Source organism: Patiria miniata, unplaced genomic scaffold (genome assembly GCF_015706575.1).
Source record: "Patiria miniata isolate m_02_andy unplaced genomic scaffold, ASM1570657v1 HiC_scaffold_14, whole genome shotgun sequence".
NCBI classification, from domain to species: domain Eukaryota; kingdom Metazoa; phylum Echinodermata; class Asteroidea; order Valvatida; family Asterinidae; genus Patiria; species Patiria miniata.
Window position 1 is genome coordinate 10393464 of NW_024037052.1, and position 17802 is coordinate 10411265.

General features: G+C 42.0%; 1 protein-coding gene across 1 annotated transcript; it reads right to left on the minus strand.

Annotated features, from left to right (window-relative positions):
- Positions 1–477: 477 nt before the first annotated feature.
- LOC119722037 lies at positions 478–11684 on the minus strand. Its single transcript, XM_038192026.1, has 10 exons — positions 11540–11684; positions 8534–8759; positions 7063–7273; positions 6023–6156; positions 4829–5378; positions 4412–4610; positions 3222–3388; positions 2810–2932; positions 1876–2053; positions 478–730 (listed from the first exon to the last, which is right to left on the minus strand). The coding sequence occupies exons 2-10, from the start codon at positions 8738–8740 to the stop codon at positions 634–636; spliced, it is 1866 nt and encodes a 621-aa protein (XP_038047954.1). The 5' UTR covers positions 8741–8759; positions 11540–11684; the 3' UTR covers positions 478–633.
- Positions 11685–17802: the final 6118 nt, after the last annotated feature.

Consider the following 17802-nt stretch of genomic DNA (forward strand, 5'->3'; position numbering starts at 1 on the left):
CGCTCGCATTACTTCGCCCTCGCCCAAGACGGAAAATGTCAGACTTTTTCATTTTTTCCGAATCTCATCCCTGCAGACAACAAACCTGGCATTGTAGCAGAAGCTTCTTCCTAAAAAAATATTACTTGTATGCAATATCTGCTAGAATATTGAAACTAGTAAGGTCATGAACAACCCAAGCATATATAATCACTTAAAATAGCATCCACTAGAATTGATGAGCACACATTGTACACCTCAAACTTCATTGGGTTGTGTTAATTTCATCTAAATTAAGGCAACTGACCTATTGCCGTTTGCGAATTAGCCACACCCCTTAAACAACCCTATGGAGTTTTTGTACACAAACTTTTGTTTGTCTCAGATTTTGCGCGTTTCGTGTCCATTTGTATATCATGTATTGGACAATATTTTACAAGCTTCGATGACACAATTCTAACGTGATTCTACCATGATAGATCAATTACATATGTACTTGAAGAGTTTAAATGGTAACGAAATGTAAAGATAAAACAGTAAACTAGATATTGAAGAACTGAATGGTTTTTAAAACCATGTCTCGAGAGAACACATTGGCAAGAATACAACTGCTACTGGTTCATGCGATAGACCAAACCTTGGAGATGATTGTTGCTAGGATACAGTGAGTACTGATCGGTGCAGAGAGGAAGCAGCTGTCATGACGTGGCTTGTGGTTCTTGGCAGGTGATGGGAATCAGTTATCAAGGGACTGTAAGAAAGACAAACGAGAACACCTTCATAAAATCTACACACAGGTACCTGTCCATGCTTACCAATGAGCACCGGCTGCATTCCAGTCACTCCAATATGTTTGTCTTTTTAGCTAGGCCTTGTGCACCAACCCCAAATGGAACATTAATGTTACCAAGAACTATAGTCAAAGTGATCCGTCCCTTGTTGGTGAACGTTTGAATCATTCACATGGTCTCCATACTGGCTCCCATATAGGAAAGCATGTAAACCAAGCATGATGTCATTACGATTCAGGTCTTCACCCTTACATGTAGCAACAGTCAGAAACTCACTTACATCATCTGCTGCAAAACAACTCATTCAAGCTTCCACATCATCCACATTAGATCTAATCTGCAATAGCCTACTTGTAGGTTTACCACAACATACAAGCCGCTCACACACTCACAAGAACAAAATCATCTTGCGACATAACACCCATCTTGTGCAAATTTCATTGGTTACCAATCCAGTACCGCATACATTACAAAGATTTCCTTCTTACATTCAAAGCTCTTCATGGCTTAGCCCCACTGTATGTGCAGGAAATGTTACAATATCTTCACCTGTGCTAGACCCATATACTAGCTCATAGCCAGTATACTGTTTGTCCAAAAGACTCATTTTTTCAACCTATGGAGAACGTGCATTTTCTAGTTTTGCACCACATCTCCATAACTCCTCACCGGACAATTAAGGGAAATACAGAACCTCTCTGATCTCTTCACACGCCATCTCATAACCCACCTCTTCAATCAGTTTTTCTCTCACTCATAATGTCTTTTAAAAGTTTTTTTTCCCACTGACGGGCGCCTTTGAATAACAATTAGTTTCAGATACTGCGCACCTTACAAATGGTTATTATATTTAAGATTTGAGGCTTTGCATGGTGGAGATACTAAATAATGAAAGGTTTGCGGAAACACCATGTGCGAATAATTTCTCAACTAAGAGAATGGTTCTGAAAAGAACCAGAGGTTATACCTCTGGTTCTTTTCAGAGTTTATACCTCTGGTTCTTTTCAGAACCATTCTCTTAGTTGATAAATTATTCGCACATGGTGTTTCCGCAAACCTTTCATTATTTATTTGTTATTATATTTACTATTATTATTACACTGACCTTGTGAATGCTTGGGTTACCACCCCTGATACATTGACAATGCCTCCGATACTTTCTCTCTTGTGGGATGTCTGTATCTGCACTGACTGACTGCTGACTGCTGTGCAAGGTTTGCAGGTTAGTGGGGTCTGATTGCTGACAACTGATTGCCCAAGATTGCCCGAGATACTTGGCGAGACTAGAAGAGATAGGACAAGATCAAGATCAGAAACTCAGGTTTTTCCCTGTACTGATTCACTACGGAACCCTTTGGAAGAATATCAAGCTTCCTGACTTCTAATAAATAACTTGCATCCATTGAGTGTGTTGTACACACAATCCTTTTTTCTTTCACCTAAAATGGCCTTTAGAAATTTGTTACAAAAACAAAGGAATTTGAAAATCAAATTGATGAACTGATGTGATACTCAGCTAGGGACATTGTGCCCCAATACACGTACCCATGAAATACAAGGACTCAGAGAAAGCTCTGGCGAGTCCAATGGAAGGGATTCTTGAATGCAACGCCAACACACATGATGAGGCTCATGCAAAGACAGCATGGGTTTGTACAATATTCAGAGGGCACGATTATAAATAACACAAGAAATTAAGTTATAATACAAAAGGCCTTGTGCCTAACTAGCTCTGCATTGTATGATGTACATGTAGTCTCCTCAATACACATTTTGGCCTTTCAACTTAAAAAATTGGGGGGGGGGGGGGGTAGAATGCTCTTGATAAAAGGTTAGGGCCGAACACCCCCCCCCCCCCCATTGGAAAGCTGAAAATGAATTTTGGTACAATTAATTGGCAAAGGATCACAAAGGTGATGAGCTGACCAAAGTATTTACAATAAAAATGAAGTGGAAGTCTAGGATAAGCTATTGACAGATATGATGGTGTGGTTTGAAACAACACCAGTTATGCAGTTATATAGATGATTAGTTGTTACCTTGAGATGAAGTTTCCTTGTGTGACAGTGTGAGATGGTGAATGCTGGACTTGGGGGCTTTGCGTTTACGGCTTCCAGTAACTCCAACCTGTTTTGATGAACTGCATGTGCTCTTTGATTGCCCTAGGAAGATTAAATCAGTTCAAAGGTAGTTAAGACTGCTAACACAATGCTGGAAACATGTGTCTGTTCAATTAGCTGCCCTGTGTCCACAGTAAATGTACACAAATTAAGTGGCCAGTAAAAGTAACCAAGGAAACTCAGGAAAAGTAACTATGAGGTTACTTTTGTTGTTTGCGGTAGATTTAAAGTAGTAAAAGTAACTACAATGGTGAGTTTTACCAAAAAAGTCCATGCAATGCAAACAAGGCTTGATGTCCCAGCCCTAATCAACACAAAGCATGTTGTTTACCTTTGTGTCTTGCAGGGCATCGGCCTTCCTTTTTGACAAATGTAGCATTCTTATAGAGACATGTGGATTTCTTCAGACGATGGCATCTGCCTTTAGGTTTGAACTGATCAGGGGAGTATTGGGGCAAAGAAGCAAGGCGGGCCTCCACGTCAATTTCACCATAGTCACTGCAATCAAAGACCAAAACCAAGACAATCTATTAATTGGAAGGCACGTGACGTTTAAACAATAGAGAACTAAGAACTCACAATGAAGTATGAGCCAGATTTTTTTTTAAAGGGAAAATACAAAATTAGCCTTTGCTGTAATTTCTCTGACTTGTTGGAAGTTTTGTGAGTGTAGATGCTGGAAAAACTAAGAAAAACAATCATGATTTGTAGTCTGTTTCCCTGACTCCACTTAGATGAAGCGGAGCAATTTATAGACATCAGGGAATTGTAAGGTCAGGGAACCATTCTAGCTGGCTTGTACCCGTTCATAGAAGTGTATATCGAATGCCAACAAAATGCGGACTAATTAAGTGTGGTAAATTTGGGGCACTTTTTGACAGAAAAAACGCTGGCCAGCTGACCAGCGTTGGACATTGATACAAAAGTACCACTTTTCTTGAAAATGTCAACACACCAGGTGCCATGATTTTACAGGATGCTTTAGACTGTTACTCAATAACAGTCCAGTAAGGTATTTCATAATAATTTGGTATTTTTGTTTTTTGATGTTTCAAATGCTGTATATTCCCTGTAAGAGTGTTGCAATTTTTATTTGATATACATGTAGTTTCACATGTGTTTTTTTTTCTCAAGCACTTGTACGTGTATTTTACTTTTTAAAGACCTTGTTTTTAACTATGGCACAAATCAAGTTTTATATCTTGCTAATACAACTGCCCAATTTCATTGAACATTTTTGTTAAAGTACGCACCAACGCGAATGCTTCAGCAGAACTTAAATCCAAAGCTAATGAAAATAAATGCACAAGTTGCAAACATGTAATTTTTTTGCCTAATGCTTACACGTGAATGAAGATAGCCAGAACTTTCAATAAAACATTTGCTAAATTGAACCGGGGGTGGGAACGCTTGCCCATTTTCTGTTACAAATCAAATGCAATTTTTACATTTTTATAACCGAATGAGCAAGATGTGAAATTGGACGAGAAAACCTAGATATATAAGAAAAGAATGACTCACAAATCCAGCGTGTGTGGGAGTGAACTGCAACCACTGACAGTTCTTTTGCGGACCTTTCTTCTGCTGGGACGTTTCGGTTTGTCAGGACTAGGTTGGAACCCCACGTCATCCCCATCGCTAAGGCTGCAACCGTCTGGATGCCTCCATGTCTTCTTGCAATTGAATGGCCGTTCTGGTCTCTGCAGTGACTCCAACATGCCTAACAAAAACCAACAAGTACGAGTGCACAATAAGCACAGGCCGTCTTGCATGAAATCTTTCAATATGATCCCTACCAGAGCTTAAACATGCGACGCCTAAAAATGCCAGTGCCAAGAAATAACTGTGTGCTTCAGGGTACCATCCACGCCGGCACAAGTGATTTCTCCGTGCACTTATAGTTGCGTGTACTCACAGGCCTACTATATTTGAGCCTACCTTCCATGACAAATTCTCTGTAGAGTCGTCCCTTACAAGACCTAGATGAAGTTCTTCTAGCATACTGTTCTTCCATCCAGTTATCTGCATCACTACAAGATGGCAGATCTTGCACGTCCACACCCTGCTTCTCATCTATGCCATTATTGAACTTGAATGTCTGGCATGGACTGCTATATGATTCAACTTTCACGTCTGTCCTGAGAGTCTGTGACTGTTTCATGAGTGACTGTGACTGTTTCATGAGAGTCTGTGACTCTTTCATGAGAGTCGATGACTGTTTCATGACTGTTGTTTCCCTTGTGGGTACATGTACGTGTTGGCAATCATCCTTTGCACGTCTCGTGCTGTGATTGTCTGTAGCTGCATTGGATACTTTCTGATTCTCCTCAACACATGTGTCCAGATTGGTAATTGTTTCATGCTTCACATTGGATGTATTGATCCATGCACAGTTAGCATTGTAGTCTGTCTTGTAGAGTGGTGAAGGTTCATCATCTGTGTCGAGTTTCTCAGAGTTCCGTTCAATGTCCAGCTGATCTGAGCACATCTGTGATTGTACAGAGTAGAATGAGTATCAGGGTTAGCCCAAGACTACATTCAAATTTCATTATCCCTACATACTATTCATAAGATGAATTTGAGTCGGGTTGATGTAAATCAATATTAGTTTTGCCCTTCACCGACGTATAAACACTGTATACTCAGTGTGTTACCTCCGGAGTGTACGTTGGAAAAAATCAATCGGGTGGGACTCGAACCCACGACCTCCTGCTTTCTGGTGCAGATGTCTTACCACTTGACCACCGAGCTTGCGGGATCGGTTGGCTGGTGCGAATCTGATGTACATGTAGCTGCGGGTACCGCAAATAAACTATTACATAGTCAGTTCTTGACAAGAGCAGTCAAGCCACAGTGGCAGAAGACGTCACTATCATCACGAGGAATTAAATCCTGTTTTGGGAACTCTGGCAGTGCTACCCAGGAAATTCTGAGCATATTTCACGCAATTGCATAAGTTTGAATGCACTGTGCATGCCGCATACTTGGAATTTGCTGGGAAGTGTAGCTGCAGTTGCCCAGACTGGATGTGATTCATCTTGTTGGTAGTGACCTCTATCGCTGCAGCTGCGGCTTGACTGTGCATGCAAGGGATCAGCTAATGCTCTGGCGAACAGAAATACTTGTACATACCTCAGCAAACTCAAAGAGTCTGGACTTGGGTGACAGTGGTGTCTGTGATACTGCAGGACTCACGTTGGATGGTTTACTCATCGATTGCTCACCAGCGAGTAATAATAAACTCAATCCTCCCATATCACATGGATCTACATGCAACACATCAAATAACATACCAGGAAATATTCAGTTGATTGTTTTCATTCCCTGCAACGACAAACATTTTAAGACTAGGATTAGCAACGGATACCTGGGTATCCAATAACCAACCAATATTTAACCAAATAACAGGTACCCGGTTTTATTTCTTTTCTTTAAATTTGTTTTTACTTGAAATTTGTTGCCGATGCCACCAAAGCCTTTTTGAAAGGAAAGGAAACACAACTGACAAAAGGTGAATGCATTTTAAGTTGGTCGAATTTGGAAGTGAATATTGCATATCGTCAAATTTGCTATGCATTCTCATTTGCGTGATGGTGACCTTTGAACTAGCTATAAGAGTCAATGTGTACCACTAGTTGGGTTGTGTGATTATTCACAGATATTTGTAATTATAGACATTCAACATGGTTTTGAGTCAAAGTAGCACTATACATGTAACTTACTGGTGTTGAGGCGTTGTCTGATTTGACTATCTCCTAAAACAAAGCACAGGGAGGCAGTCCAAATCGGGCAATTAACACTGACCAATCAATGCCTTGGGCGTAGCGGTACTTTCCTCGCCTTCCACCGCTGTGACCCGGGTTCGAATCTCGCCCTGGCCAACATGTGGATTGGGTTTTCAGTCCCTGCCTGATTCCGTGGGTTTCCCTATTATATTCTTCTGGGGTTTTCCTCCCACCTCTAAAACTGCAATTTCTTCTCATTATCTTCTCTCTACAGGTTTCTTCAGGCTTGCGAGTCACAGTGCCTAGGATGCTTTTGAGGAATCTTTGGTTTCAGAAATAAATTATAATTATAAGAATAATAATAATAAAAGACCTCAAACCATATTGTATATCCTGACAGAAATTAACATGTGATAATTCAGTTTATAGACGACTACATGTACGTACCAGCGAGCTTTCCTGCAGAAATGCCACTCAAAGGCGACACATCATTGTGTTGTGACCAGCAGTCTGGTGACCAGACTACACTATTGGTCTTCTGCACAGCTTTGCTTGGTGATTTCCTTGTTCGCATGGCCGGACTGGTGCCCTTCGTGTTCTGCTTATTGGAGCCGCACCATTTATAATCAGGGTGTGCCTTCATAAATGCCAACTTACACTGTGGTAAAAAATATGTAAAAAGGAATTATCGTTTCTAAGGATGGTTCAACGATGGAAAAATGGCTTTAAAAAAAATATTACATGTATTATTGCCTCACTCAAAACCCATCTCCCCTATGGGGGATTTTTGGCAGACAAGCCATCTGTACCAAGTCCATCATGGTAGTGGTGGTCTTTTGGTGGATTTCAGCAGATTGTGTCCTGAAGCATTAGGGCCTATGTGAAGCAGGGTCAGTGATGGATTTTGGTGGACTTGGTATACTTACTTAGTAATTTACTCAGTAGGGACTTAGGGTTAACGGGTATGAACCAGCTACTATAACTTAATTTATCTTCAAGCAAACTTGCATCCTTGATCCTGATTGGTCAATCCATGTCAACAATGATGCGATAATATACAGTCTGTATCGCACTCTGTGAATTGGGCTATTCAAAGATGTGCATGCTGTTGCCATTCCTGCTGCATGCACTTGTAATAGAATAACCGCTGAAAAGTTTGTGTACTGCCTGCGTGTTCCATCTTTACTGAGCGGCAAGTTTGAGTGAAGATAAATTTGTTGTCCCGCGCTCGTGGAACACAGAAAATCATAGTGCGTCTCGCCTCGTACATATTCGGCCGAGTGGTATGTGGGACACAGTCGCACTACATTATTCTGTGTTCCACTCGTGCTTGTGGGATAACTAATATTGTTATATCGTGTGCTTGGATACTGTCATTTCATTGGTCTAGAGAGAATTGCAATGTCGAATGCTCAGTCTCATGTCCGGCAGGACATAAAAGCCTCCAGTTTTCAAAGGTTGCAGCTCAGTATTTAATTTATTTCTCACAGTACATGTAAGTTACAACCATTTATCTTTTTGAGTTGTTGGCACGATAAACACAACAATTGTTGACTGCTGTGATGTGGGATATGCCGTTTTTAACACCCGAGGGTGGCATATCCCACATCACAGCAGTCAACAATTGTTAAGTGTACATTAAAGTACACGTACACAATGATTTTCCCCCTTGACAGTCAGCATTCAGGCATGCCCTGTGACCTATGGGTTCTAGGCATGACAGATTCAGCGAGCTACACTTTGACGGTTGGAAACGGTGAACAGTATCACGGACTAAAACACTGAGCAAGTTAGAGGTCCGCTACAGTATAAAAGCCTAGCTTTAAATTGGTCCATCACATAAAACATTGACAAATGCAAATGGCACACAATACCATTAAACTGCAAAACCAGCCAACTAGGCAGGGCAGGGACTTACATCTTTGGCTAGTTGCAGATATTTGGACTTTTCCTCCCAGTCTAAGACTGCCCACATGTCAGCCAACATCTTGGTGCAAGATCGGTTGTCTAGCCATGGATGGCCGGTCTTTACCATGCTACGATGACGCTTGCAGAACAACAAGAAGGCATTCATTGGTCGTCTTAATGTGGAGTCCGAGTCCTCAGGGTTGGTTGATGATTCCATGACTTCACTGTAGCTTACACTATGATTTGATGACAGAAGGGAATGATTTAAGACAGATTTGAATGATTTAAATGCCCTAGTCTGTAATAAGTTGAGTCCATCACTGATTAAGAAATGACTTGTTACATGGTGTCTTAGATTACTTGAAGGCCCAGCTGTAATTGGTCCAGAACGGCCACGTGTCAAGTGTGTGCTTTACATGCAGTTAGATATAGGCAAGTTCCAATTAAATGCAATAACCACCATTGTGTATTGCATTGTGACACCCAGCTTAAACTGTTTACACTTTGACAGACAATATGCCTCACAATGCTATTTTGCCGTGAGTACGCTGTGATTGGCTGGTTCGATGGGAAAATGAAGTTGGGTCATTCCACCGGGTTGGGGAACAATGTGTGACATATGACCATATTAAGAAAAGCATGAATGCCTTGCTAGCAGTTGCTCTACATAATATTTGTTGTTGTGTCACACTTCCATTGAGTGATTTTTACACCGTTACATCCAAACTTGAGGTATTGTTTCTGCTATATTTGAACCCCGACTATACCAAAACAAAAGCTTTTCTTGGTGCTTAGGTGTCCAGTTGTAAATATGAAATGTCAGTTTGGGTAATATTTTACATACGTGTAAAAAATGGCAAAAAAAGAATATTTGGATGTAACATTTACACGGTGTCAATGTGACGTCCGAATTAATACATTTTTGCTCATATTTTTGTCAAAATACGTTCAAATAATTTCAAACTTTCCCAAGCAAAAGCTGAGTGATCACAGAATACAGAAAGAATGTCGCATCCTGATGCCACTTCAGCGGTTGTGTACAAAGTCTACGGAGAGTCAGGAAATTTTCCAAGTGTCTCCTAAAGAAATTGGAAATATTTTTCAGTCTCAGATTCATGTTTTACCGTCATTTTTTAAATGATCGACCTTTATTGAGATGATATGAAGAAACAATGGCGTCAGGTTGCAACATTCCTTCCCAGAATACATCCGAATTCTAATACAGTAATTAACTCCAGCTCAGTCAGCACTCTCGGGACCCGAGAATTTGTGACTACTCACGCGAATGCCGACTTTTCCTATAAAGTCATCATTTTGCTGACTTAGGCCTATACATAAATTGAATCATGGACTAAAAAACTAGATTGCATGGCCTATGCACTTGGAAATTGGAATTCTAGACAAAGGTATTTCTTCTATCAAAGTGCATTTCAAAAAGCCATAGCGTACTGATCCCTGAAAAATCACAATGAGCACTGGACTCATGCTCTTGTGTTTCAGAGGCAACAGTGGCGTGGGTTCGAGCCCGCCGGCTGGACACTTGTGCCCTTGAGCAAGGCACTTAACCATTATTGCTTCGTCCTTCGGATGGGACGTAAAGCCGTAGGTCCCATGTGTTGTATAACGCACGTAGGGCCAAAAAAAAAAAAAATATCCGGTTTCTGGTATGGAGCTTGCCCAAAAAGTGGTGCGGCGACGCGGCTTTTTTTTTTTACCTGATTTTTTGCTTCAAATGTCGGCTGATGACTGCAAATGGCGCCCGACTAAACTTAGTGCAAATATATGGGAGTACAGAGAGGCCACATAAAGCTTATTCTCGACCATAACCCAATATAAAAACACGTTAAAATTGTGCAGCAGCAGGATTCCAGTCAAACCAATTCCAGTTGATCTGAGTGAATGCAAAATGTTTCATTTTTTTAACAGAGGGCGCAATGTTCATTTGGCGATCGATTAAAAAACAAGTAAGCTGCAAGGCTCTTCCTACACCTACCCAGAATACATTGGGAATCACACACACATTTGTAGAGCATGGAGATTGATGTGGATGGTTTTTGAACTGCCAAAAACTTGCCTTAAAATTGGATTTAACTTTTAAGGTCTCAAATTTTGCAGGTGACATGCTTGCAACTATAGCATTTTGATGTATGTGTTGTGTGGGCATTAATTAGCCAAATGGTGAGTAAAAAAACGTCAGTAGTAATTTTGCACGTTTTTATGCACTCACGGTCCCAGTCCCCGTCCCAGTCTGACGTACACACTACTATTACTACTATAGTCCAAAAATGTGGGACTTTCAATACTGTGTATGAGAGTCCCAAAACCTAAGCCATTGAAAACATGCAAAACAAGAAAATAGACTGGCATCTCAAACAACCAGTCCAACACAGCTTCAGTACTGCATCAATCAACAGTGCCAGAAGAATTTAAGAAACATGTGGCATGAAGTGGGAACTAGTCTCAATTTACTACACATTTCTCCATATTCAAGCCACCAGACTATTGACACTGAATGAAGAGGTTAGTCTTTTCAAATAGTTGGACCATGGCTGGACATGTACCAGTCTAGTATTTAGCCACATTTTGAAATCACTTGACGTTGACTTCCCTCTCATGTGCAAAATATTGAAGAAAAGTCTCCTTTAAAAATCAAATTGAGTCTGCAAACTTGGTTGGTGAAATACTGACATGACTGAGGACATTTTCTTTGCCCCAGCATGCCCAGTGGCATTTTTTGAGGAATTTGCTGGCTAAACTGTGAGTAAAGTGGGCCTGATTTAGTTTTGCACGTTTCAGAGCACTCCAGAGCCCTGTCTGACATGTCTGACACTACTATTACTATGGCAAATGTATGGCCTAGTCCTTTTATAGTGTTTAGTTTTAGTGAGTGACAGTGACAGTGACGCACAGCAAGGTCAAGTGATTTATGGAATATTGATTCACGACACGAGGCCTCATTTGCTTCCCCATCTAAAATCATGGAAAATAACCCCTACAAGTACAACACGTAACTTACTTAAAGCATGTCCTTCAGATGCCTACAACAACTGCGGAACCGTTGTGTGAAGTGAAGCAGATGTGGTATTTTTTTGTGGTTGTGTGGTCTTTTTACCAGGCACGAGCTTGTATGCTGCCCCCTATAGCCTGTATATCATTATGACCATTTTTGATACCCAGGCTAGCTTACAGTAACGGCTTTATCCTTGTCCCAGAACCACTGCTTGCCAAAACAAAGAGCCTCCGGTACACCCTGGCCTCAAAAGACCGCATATTTCTCATGCAGATGACATACAAAAATTAGGACAGACATCAATGATCACAAAATCAGCGATCGGAAAATCTGGTAGTGCGAAAAGAAGTCGAATGGCTTACGAAACCGAGTTTTGACAAACTAATGACCGTCGCCATGCTTGACTCGCGCGGTATAAATATGATTTCACACGTGGATGCAGACGTTGAGGTTCTAGGCTTGCCTTGAGGATCGCCGGGCAGGGTTGCGATTTTATTCCGTACTAGTAAAATCATAGATGGTAAAATACAGGAATTGTTCATTTATACCGCATAACCGGGCCATCTCGCCGCGGTGAGTTCTGTTAAATCATTACTCCCCACCAGTGGTGTGTGTCGATATCGCACGCAGTGATCTCTGCTGTAAGCAGATTACACCACAAAAAGAAAGCTGCAGATATGGAGCTAAAGATATGGACATATCTATTTTGCTGATCATTTAAAAAAAATAAGGTAATACTTATCTTATTAAGGACATCAGGCTATTCAAATACGACTTACGAGTTCTGTTTAAAACTGACTTTTGCAGATGACTGTCCACTACCAAAGTGACTTTTGCAGGCTAAAGCAGTTTTTTCTTCTTCAGATAAACTCATGTTAGTTGTCATTTTGAAAGCACTTTCAAAGAAAATGTGACTTTCCTACCTTTTTTTTTTTACAGTTCGCCATCTTGCTTTTTAAATGTATTTTCTGTTTGTCATCGTTGTCTTTAACCCCTCATAAATCAAAGCCCTGCCCTCTTTCTACAAAATTTAGCCTGCAGATATTCAAGAAGGTGTCACAACAGTTCAAATGTGTCAAGAAACATCAGAATGTGATTTTTGAGTGTCATTTTAATAGTCAGCTGTTTTGGTGAGTCTTTTTCTTTTAACCTATATGGGAACGGGGTCCTTAAAGTAAGGATTACCAAAAATATAGCCACTCTAAAAAAAATCGAGTGTGGGCGACTGACTATATATAAAGTGGTCTTTCCGACCTTGCTCTATATCTATTATATGCATGGACGAACATACCATGGCGGGTTCGTTCTTATTCCTCAATGAACACACACATGATGCTAGGAACACAAGCCAGTGTGTATTTGCCTGCAATCGGGACCGGCCCCTGTTGTCCCTGTTTTGTACCTGAACTTTTTAGGAAGACCTCCCATATGTTTTGTACACGATCGTAAATTGGGGACCTTCGGGATATTTCCTCTATTAATTGTTCAACGTCCCTTATTAAATGCAGAAACAAACTCATGCAAGAAGGCATGGAATATGACCATAATGACCCACTGAAAAAAAAGCTTGGCCCAGAGCCGGGAAGTGTTACACATTCGTGTGGTGTCCCCTACTGTGATTTATGGATTTGGCAAACAGATAAACGTCATGTTAGCCTTGACCAAGGCTATCAGCTTGTTCCCATATGAGCTTGTTCCCGCTACTGCACACGGCGCGCGCAGCAACACAATGTTGTACTATACCGTTAGCCCCAACGACCCTTGCGTGTGCTTTGTGTGCATGTACGTACGCCCCACACTCACTTCCTCAAACAGCCGTACAGTAAGTCGAGGCAGAAGATAGCCTTGACGCAACCGTGTATGCTGAATATGATAATTAGTTCGCGCTATGGCAAATAGTCTTCTCTCATTGGATAACGGCTGACAAAAATATGAATATTTAATAATTGTATAATACTACCAAAGGTTTGTAAACCAGACGGCCTGTGGTAACAATAATTATTGTAAAACACCCCCTTAAAATCTGAAATAATAGTAGAATAATATTTATAAAAGTACACATAGTTTGGGTCGAAAATTAAATGAAAAGGATGAAAAATTAGACCTTCAAAAAACGGCAAACGGTACAAAACCGCACGCCGGCAAAAACGATGTCACCATGCACAGAGGCCACGTTGGGGCCGTCCACTGTAGGCACCGGCCCGGCTGGCGCCATGCAGTGAGACACGCTGCGCTTTCACGTTCAGCGGCAAAAAAGTGCTCACACTATTGAGTATGTATCTACCGCTGACTTTTTTTTGGGGGGGGGGGGTATCTCTCCTTCAGCAAACTTATTCTGTAAGACTGATTTTAACTTGTATGAACAACTTATAAGTTATATGTCGTATGTACGACTAATATATCGACAGAGTACGACATATTTCGACAGGGTACGACTAATATCATCGACAGGTTACGACATATATGTCGACAGGGTATGACATATCAAACATATGACATAATGTCGACAGGTGCCGGTACGACATATATGTCGTGCATAAGTCGAGTCGACAGGGTACGATATATGTCGCATACGACAAAGTCGTATATATAAGTACGACTTAATATCTCGTGTGTACAAAATATGAATTGCACTCGTATGTTCGACTTGTTTGTCGATTATGTCGTACATACAACATATCTTGTGAGAACGACTTGTATCTCGTACGATTTACATCTACGACTTAATGTCGTACGTATGTCGTAGGTACGACATACGATTCATACGTACACGTTAAAATACATGTGTCGTACGTATGAGATGTACATGTATGTTGCACATGGTACGAATTCAGGGAGAGTTTTTATTTCACCATGTACCTGACAGTTTCGTATATTTCCATCCCAAAGTCAAAAGCTCGTTTCTTGCACTTAATTCATACGGGTGCTTATAGATACGAGTTAACCTGCATTCGATTAAATGGGTACAATTTGACCTGGGTCCGAGTTGACCTATTCCCTACATTCGCTGTCCGGCAGAATAGCACGGGTAGGTAGCGGCGTGATAATGTACGCTGTTGCACCGAGAAAATGTCGGCGGACGGTCTTGAACTGTCCAATTCGCAATACATTGGAAATATATCATTTTGAACAATTGTTCACTCATATAGCGGCATATCTTATTTGTTTGTAATAAAACTGGAGAAATGGTTTAAAATGGGACCATGGTTTGAGTGAACATACATGTACGTGGTGTATACAGTAATTTGCGGGTCATGAATATTGTAACGTCTCTCTGGGGTGAGAGACATTATCAAATAAAGAGTCAGATACAAATATCTTACACACACACTCTAGTACTTTATTCGGGATTATTTACATCTCAGCTGAATAGAGGGCGCACTATATACAATGTAAAGTTAAGGCGTACATGTGTACATGTCAGGAACTCTGTCGGGGTCAGAGCCCAGAGCAACAATCTAACGCATCATACGTGCGGGAGCTCTGTGTAGGTCAGAGCTCAGCTCAAGAACCTACTGGGTGAGAGCCCAGTACAACAATGACCAGAACTGCCATTTCTACGCGCTTTATAGACTTTTGGGGGCGCGTCTTAGCCAATGGGAGCATTGGATTCTGGTAGTTATGAATAATGCATCCGTGTACAAAGGCATGGGGAAAGTTCTCTATGGGAGAATTGTACACGACTGACTTAGACATTCTAGTGGGAGAAAGTCCGAGAGCAGTGGTTAGCGGGCGAAGTAGGATCACTCGTGGGAGCCTTACGGGGAACTGATCCTCAAGGAAAAGGGAAAGGGAATAACTTCTCGGTACATAGGTTTGTGTACAAGACTTAGTCTCTAGACTAGGTAAGAATCTACACACTAATGCTATGGAGAAAACTATGAGACGAAGGACGTAACCTGACCTCTAGCTACCGTAGGTCTCGGCCAGTGGGTTAGCGGGACACACTCGCTGTGGTGTACGGGGTCACTAAGGGGTGAATACACGGGTAGGTTTTAGCGAGCCACATTCGCTAAATGCTTGGGGTCAATGTGGGTCGGATGCGAGGTAAGGTGTGTGAGGGGAATTCGCATCGACTCCGGGGAAAGGTGGAGGGAAAATGGCTAAGTCCTAAGTACATGTCCCATGGCGGTACATGTTCAATAGCAGTGAGTGCTACATGCATTGCGCGCTATACAATAGCGTACTGTACAATGTGCTGCACACTTAAACGTGTGTCTAAGACTTCGTGGTAAAGCTTCGCGCTGTGTGAGGGCACACAGGATCGCTGCAAGCATTACGCTGTGCACGGAGTGGAATGGACTGGTTGGGAAAGAAGTAAACTACGTAATTTGCGGGAACGCAACACTATCTCCCCCTAGTTTTTACAACGTCCTCGTTGTAATAAAAGGAATTTCGGAATAACAAGAGTGAAGAAAAGCAAAGATAAATGAAGCGCTAAAAACATGCAAAAAGTGTAAAACTTAAAAGGGAACATAAAGAAAACAACGAACGGTTACATTTCCTTTAAATGCGGATAAATGAGAGATAATCAAAACAAAAAGAACGTAAATATTCATCTAAAACGACGAAAATAAAAGTTCAGTGTCCATATCAATGGAGGGAAAAACACTGAGTTCATTCACTCGGCGCAGTTCATCGACCATGAATAAGCGTCGTGGAAATGGGGCTGGGAGACTAGAAATAATCCTGAAGTCTCGCTGGCCTTCTCTTAGAACGGGTACTCCTCCTCTCTGACAAGGGCGAAGTTCCTGTCGCAGAGGCCGCTACAGTTGGTGTCGGGGAACCAGATACTGTAGCAGGCGGGGTTGATGAGGGGTCATCAGCGCATTTGGTGCTGGATGTTTTCCTGGCGTTACTGCGGGGGACAGCATCATCCTTTGAGAGAGAACCCTTCTCCATCAAAGTTTTACGAAGGTCCAGCATCCATTTTGGGACCTCGTCACTGAGATACTGCTTAAGTCGGTCATGGTGAAGAATTTTTGTTCTTCCCCGTTGCTTGAACCGGACTTCAAACAGAAGATCACTCAATGTTCTGAGAATGACGCAGGGGCCTGCCCATTTAGCTCGTTTTAGCTTGGGAGATAACCCAAGGGTTTTTGTGCTGTCTCGCATGTACACCAAGTCACCAATTTGATAGTTTCTTTGGGAAACTCGGGGATCGTGGTCTTTCCTCTGTCTTTCAGCGGATTTACCAAGATGTTGACGAACCAGATGATGGACGGTTTCCATCCGTTTCCTCACGGATGCAACATACTCGCATTCATCTTGAGGTTGGTCCTCTGTGTTGGGGCCACCGAGTACAAGCGCAATTGGTAGATGGGTTTCTCGACCTAACATCAGCATATTAGGCGAGTAACCTGTAGATTCATGCTGGCAACTTCTGTACGCTGAAGTTAGAAGTGGGAGGTGGATGTCCCAATTGCGTTGGTCACTGTCAACATACACTGCGATCATGTCAACCAGAACTTGATTGAATCTCTCCGCCTGTCCATTGGCGGATGGATGGTATGGGGAAGTTCGAGTCTTGTGGATTTCCAACAGCTTACAAACTTGTTGCATGAGATGAGACTCATAAGTTCGGCCTTGGTCGGAGTGAATGTCAAGGGGTGGGCCAAAACGGGAAATATATTCGTAGACGATTTTATGAGCCACCGTCTCTGCCTTTTGGTCGGGAATCGGGTAAGCTTCCATCCACTTTGTGAATTGGTCACCGACTAAAAGGATGTATTTGTTCCCATTGTCACTGATAGGGAATGGACCAAGGATGTCCGTGACCAGTCTGTCCATCGGTGCGCCGACTCGATAATCCTCGAGGTGTGCTCTGGGGGTTGTGTGTGGCCTTTTGCGGGCACCACACTTAGCACACTTGCGGACCCAGTCACGTACTGTTTCCTTAAGCCTGTACCAGTAAAACTGGCATTTGATCTTCTGAGCAGTTTTCTTCACCCCGAGGTGAGCAGAGGTGACGGCGTCGTGTGCAGCTTGAAGAACGGCACTCTGCAGTGCTTGAGGAATCACAAGTTGCAGGTAAGATTGGGTCTGGTCAGGAGTTACCCATCTTTTAAAAAGAACACCGTCTTTTAGCACCAGCTGTTGCCATAGCAACCACAAGTTCCTAGTGGTGGGACTTTCGCGTGCTATCTGGTCTCTGCTTGGTCTCTCAGGTGATTGGGTCATCAACTCCATGATGATCCTCAGGTCTGGATCTGCTCTCTGCAGTTTAGCTATTTCCTCTGTCGTGTAGCCACCGACCCAAGATGTGGCTC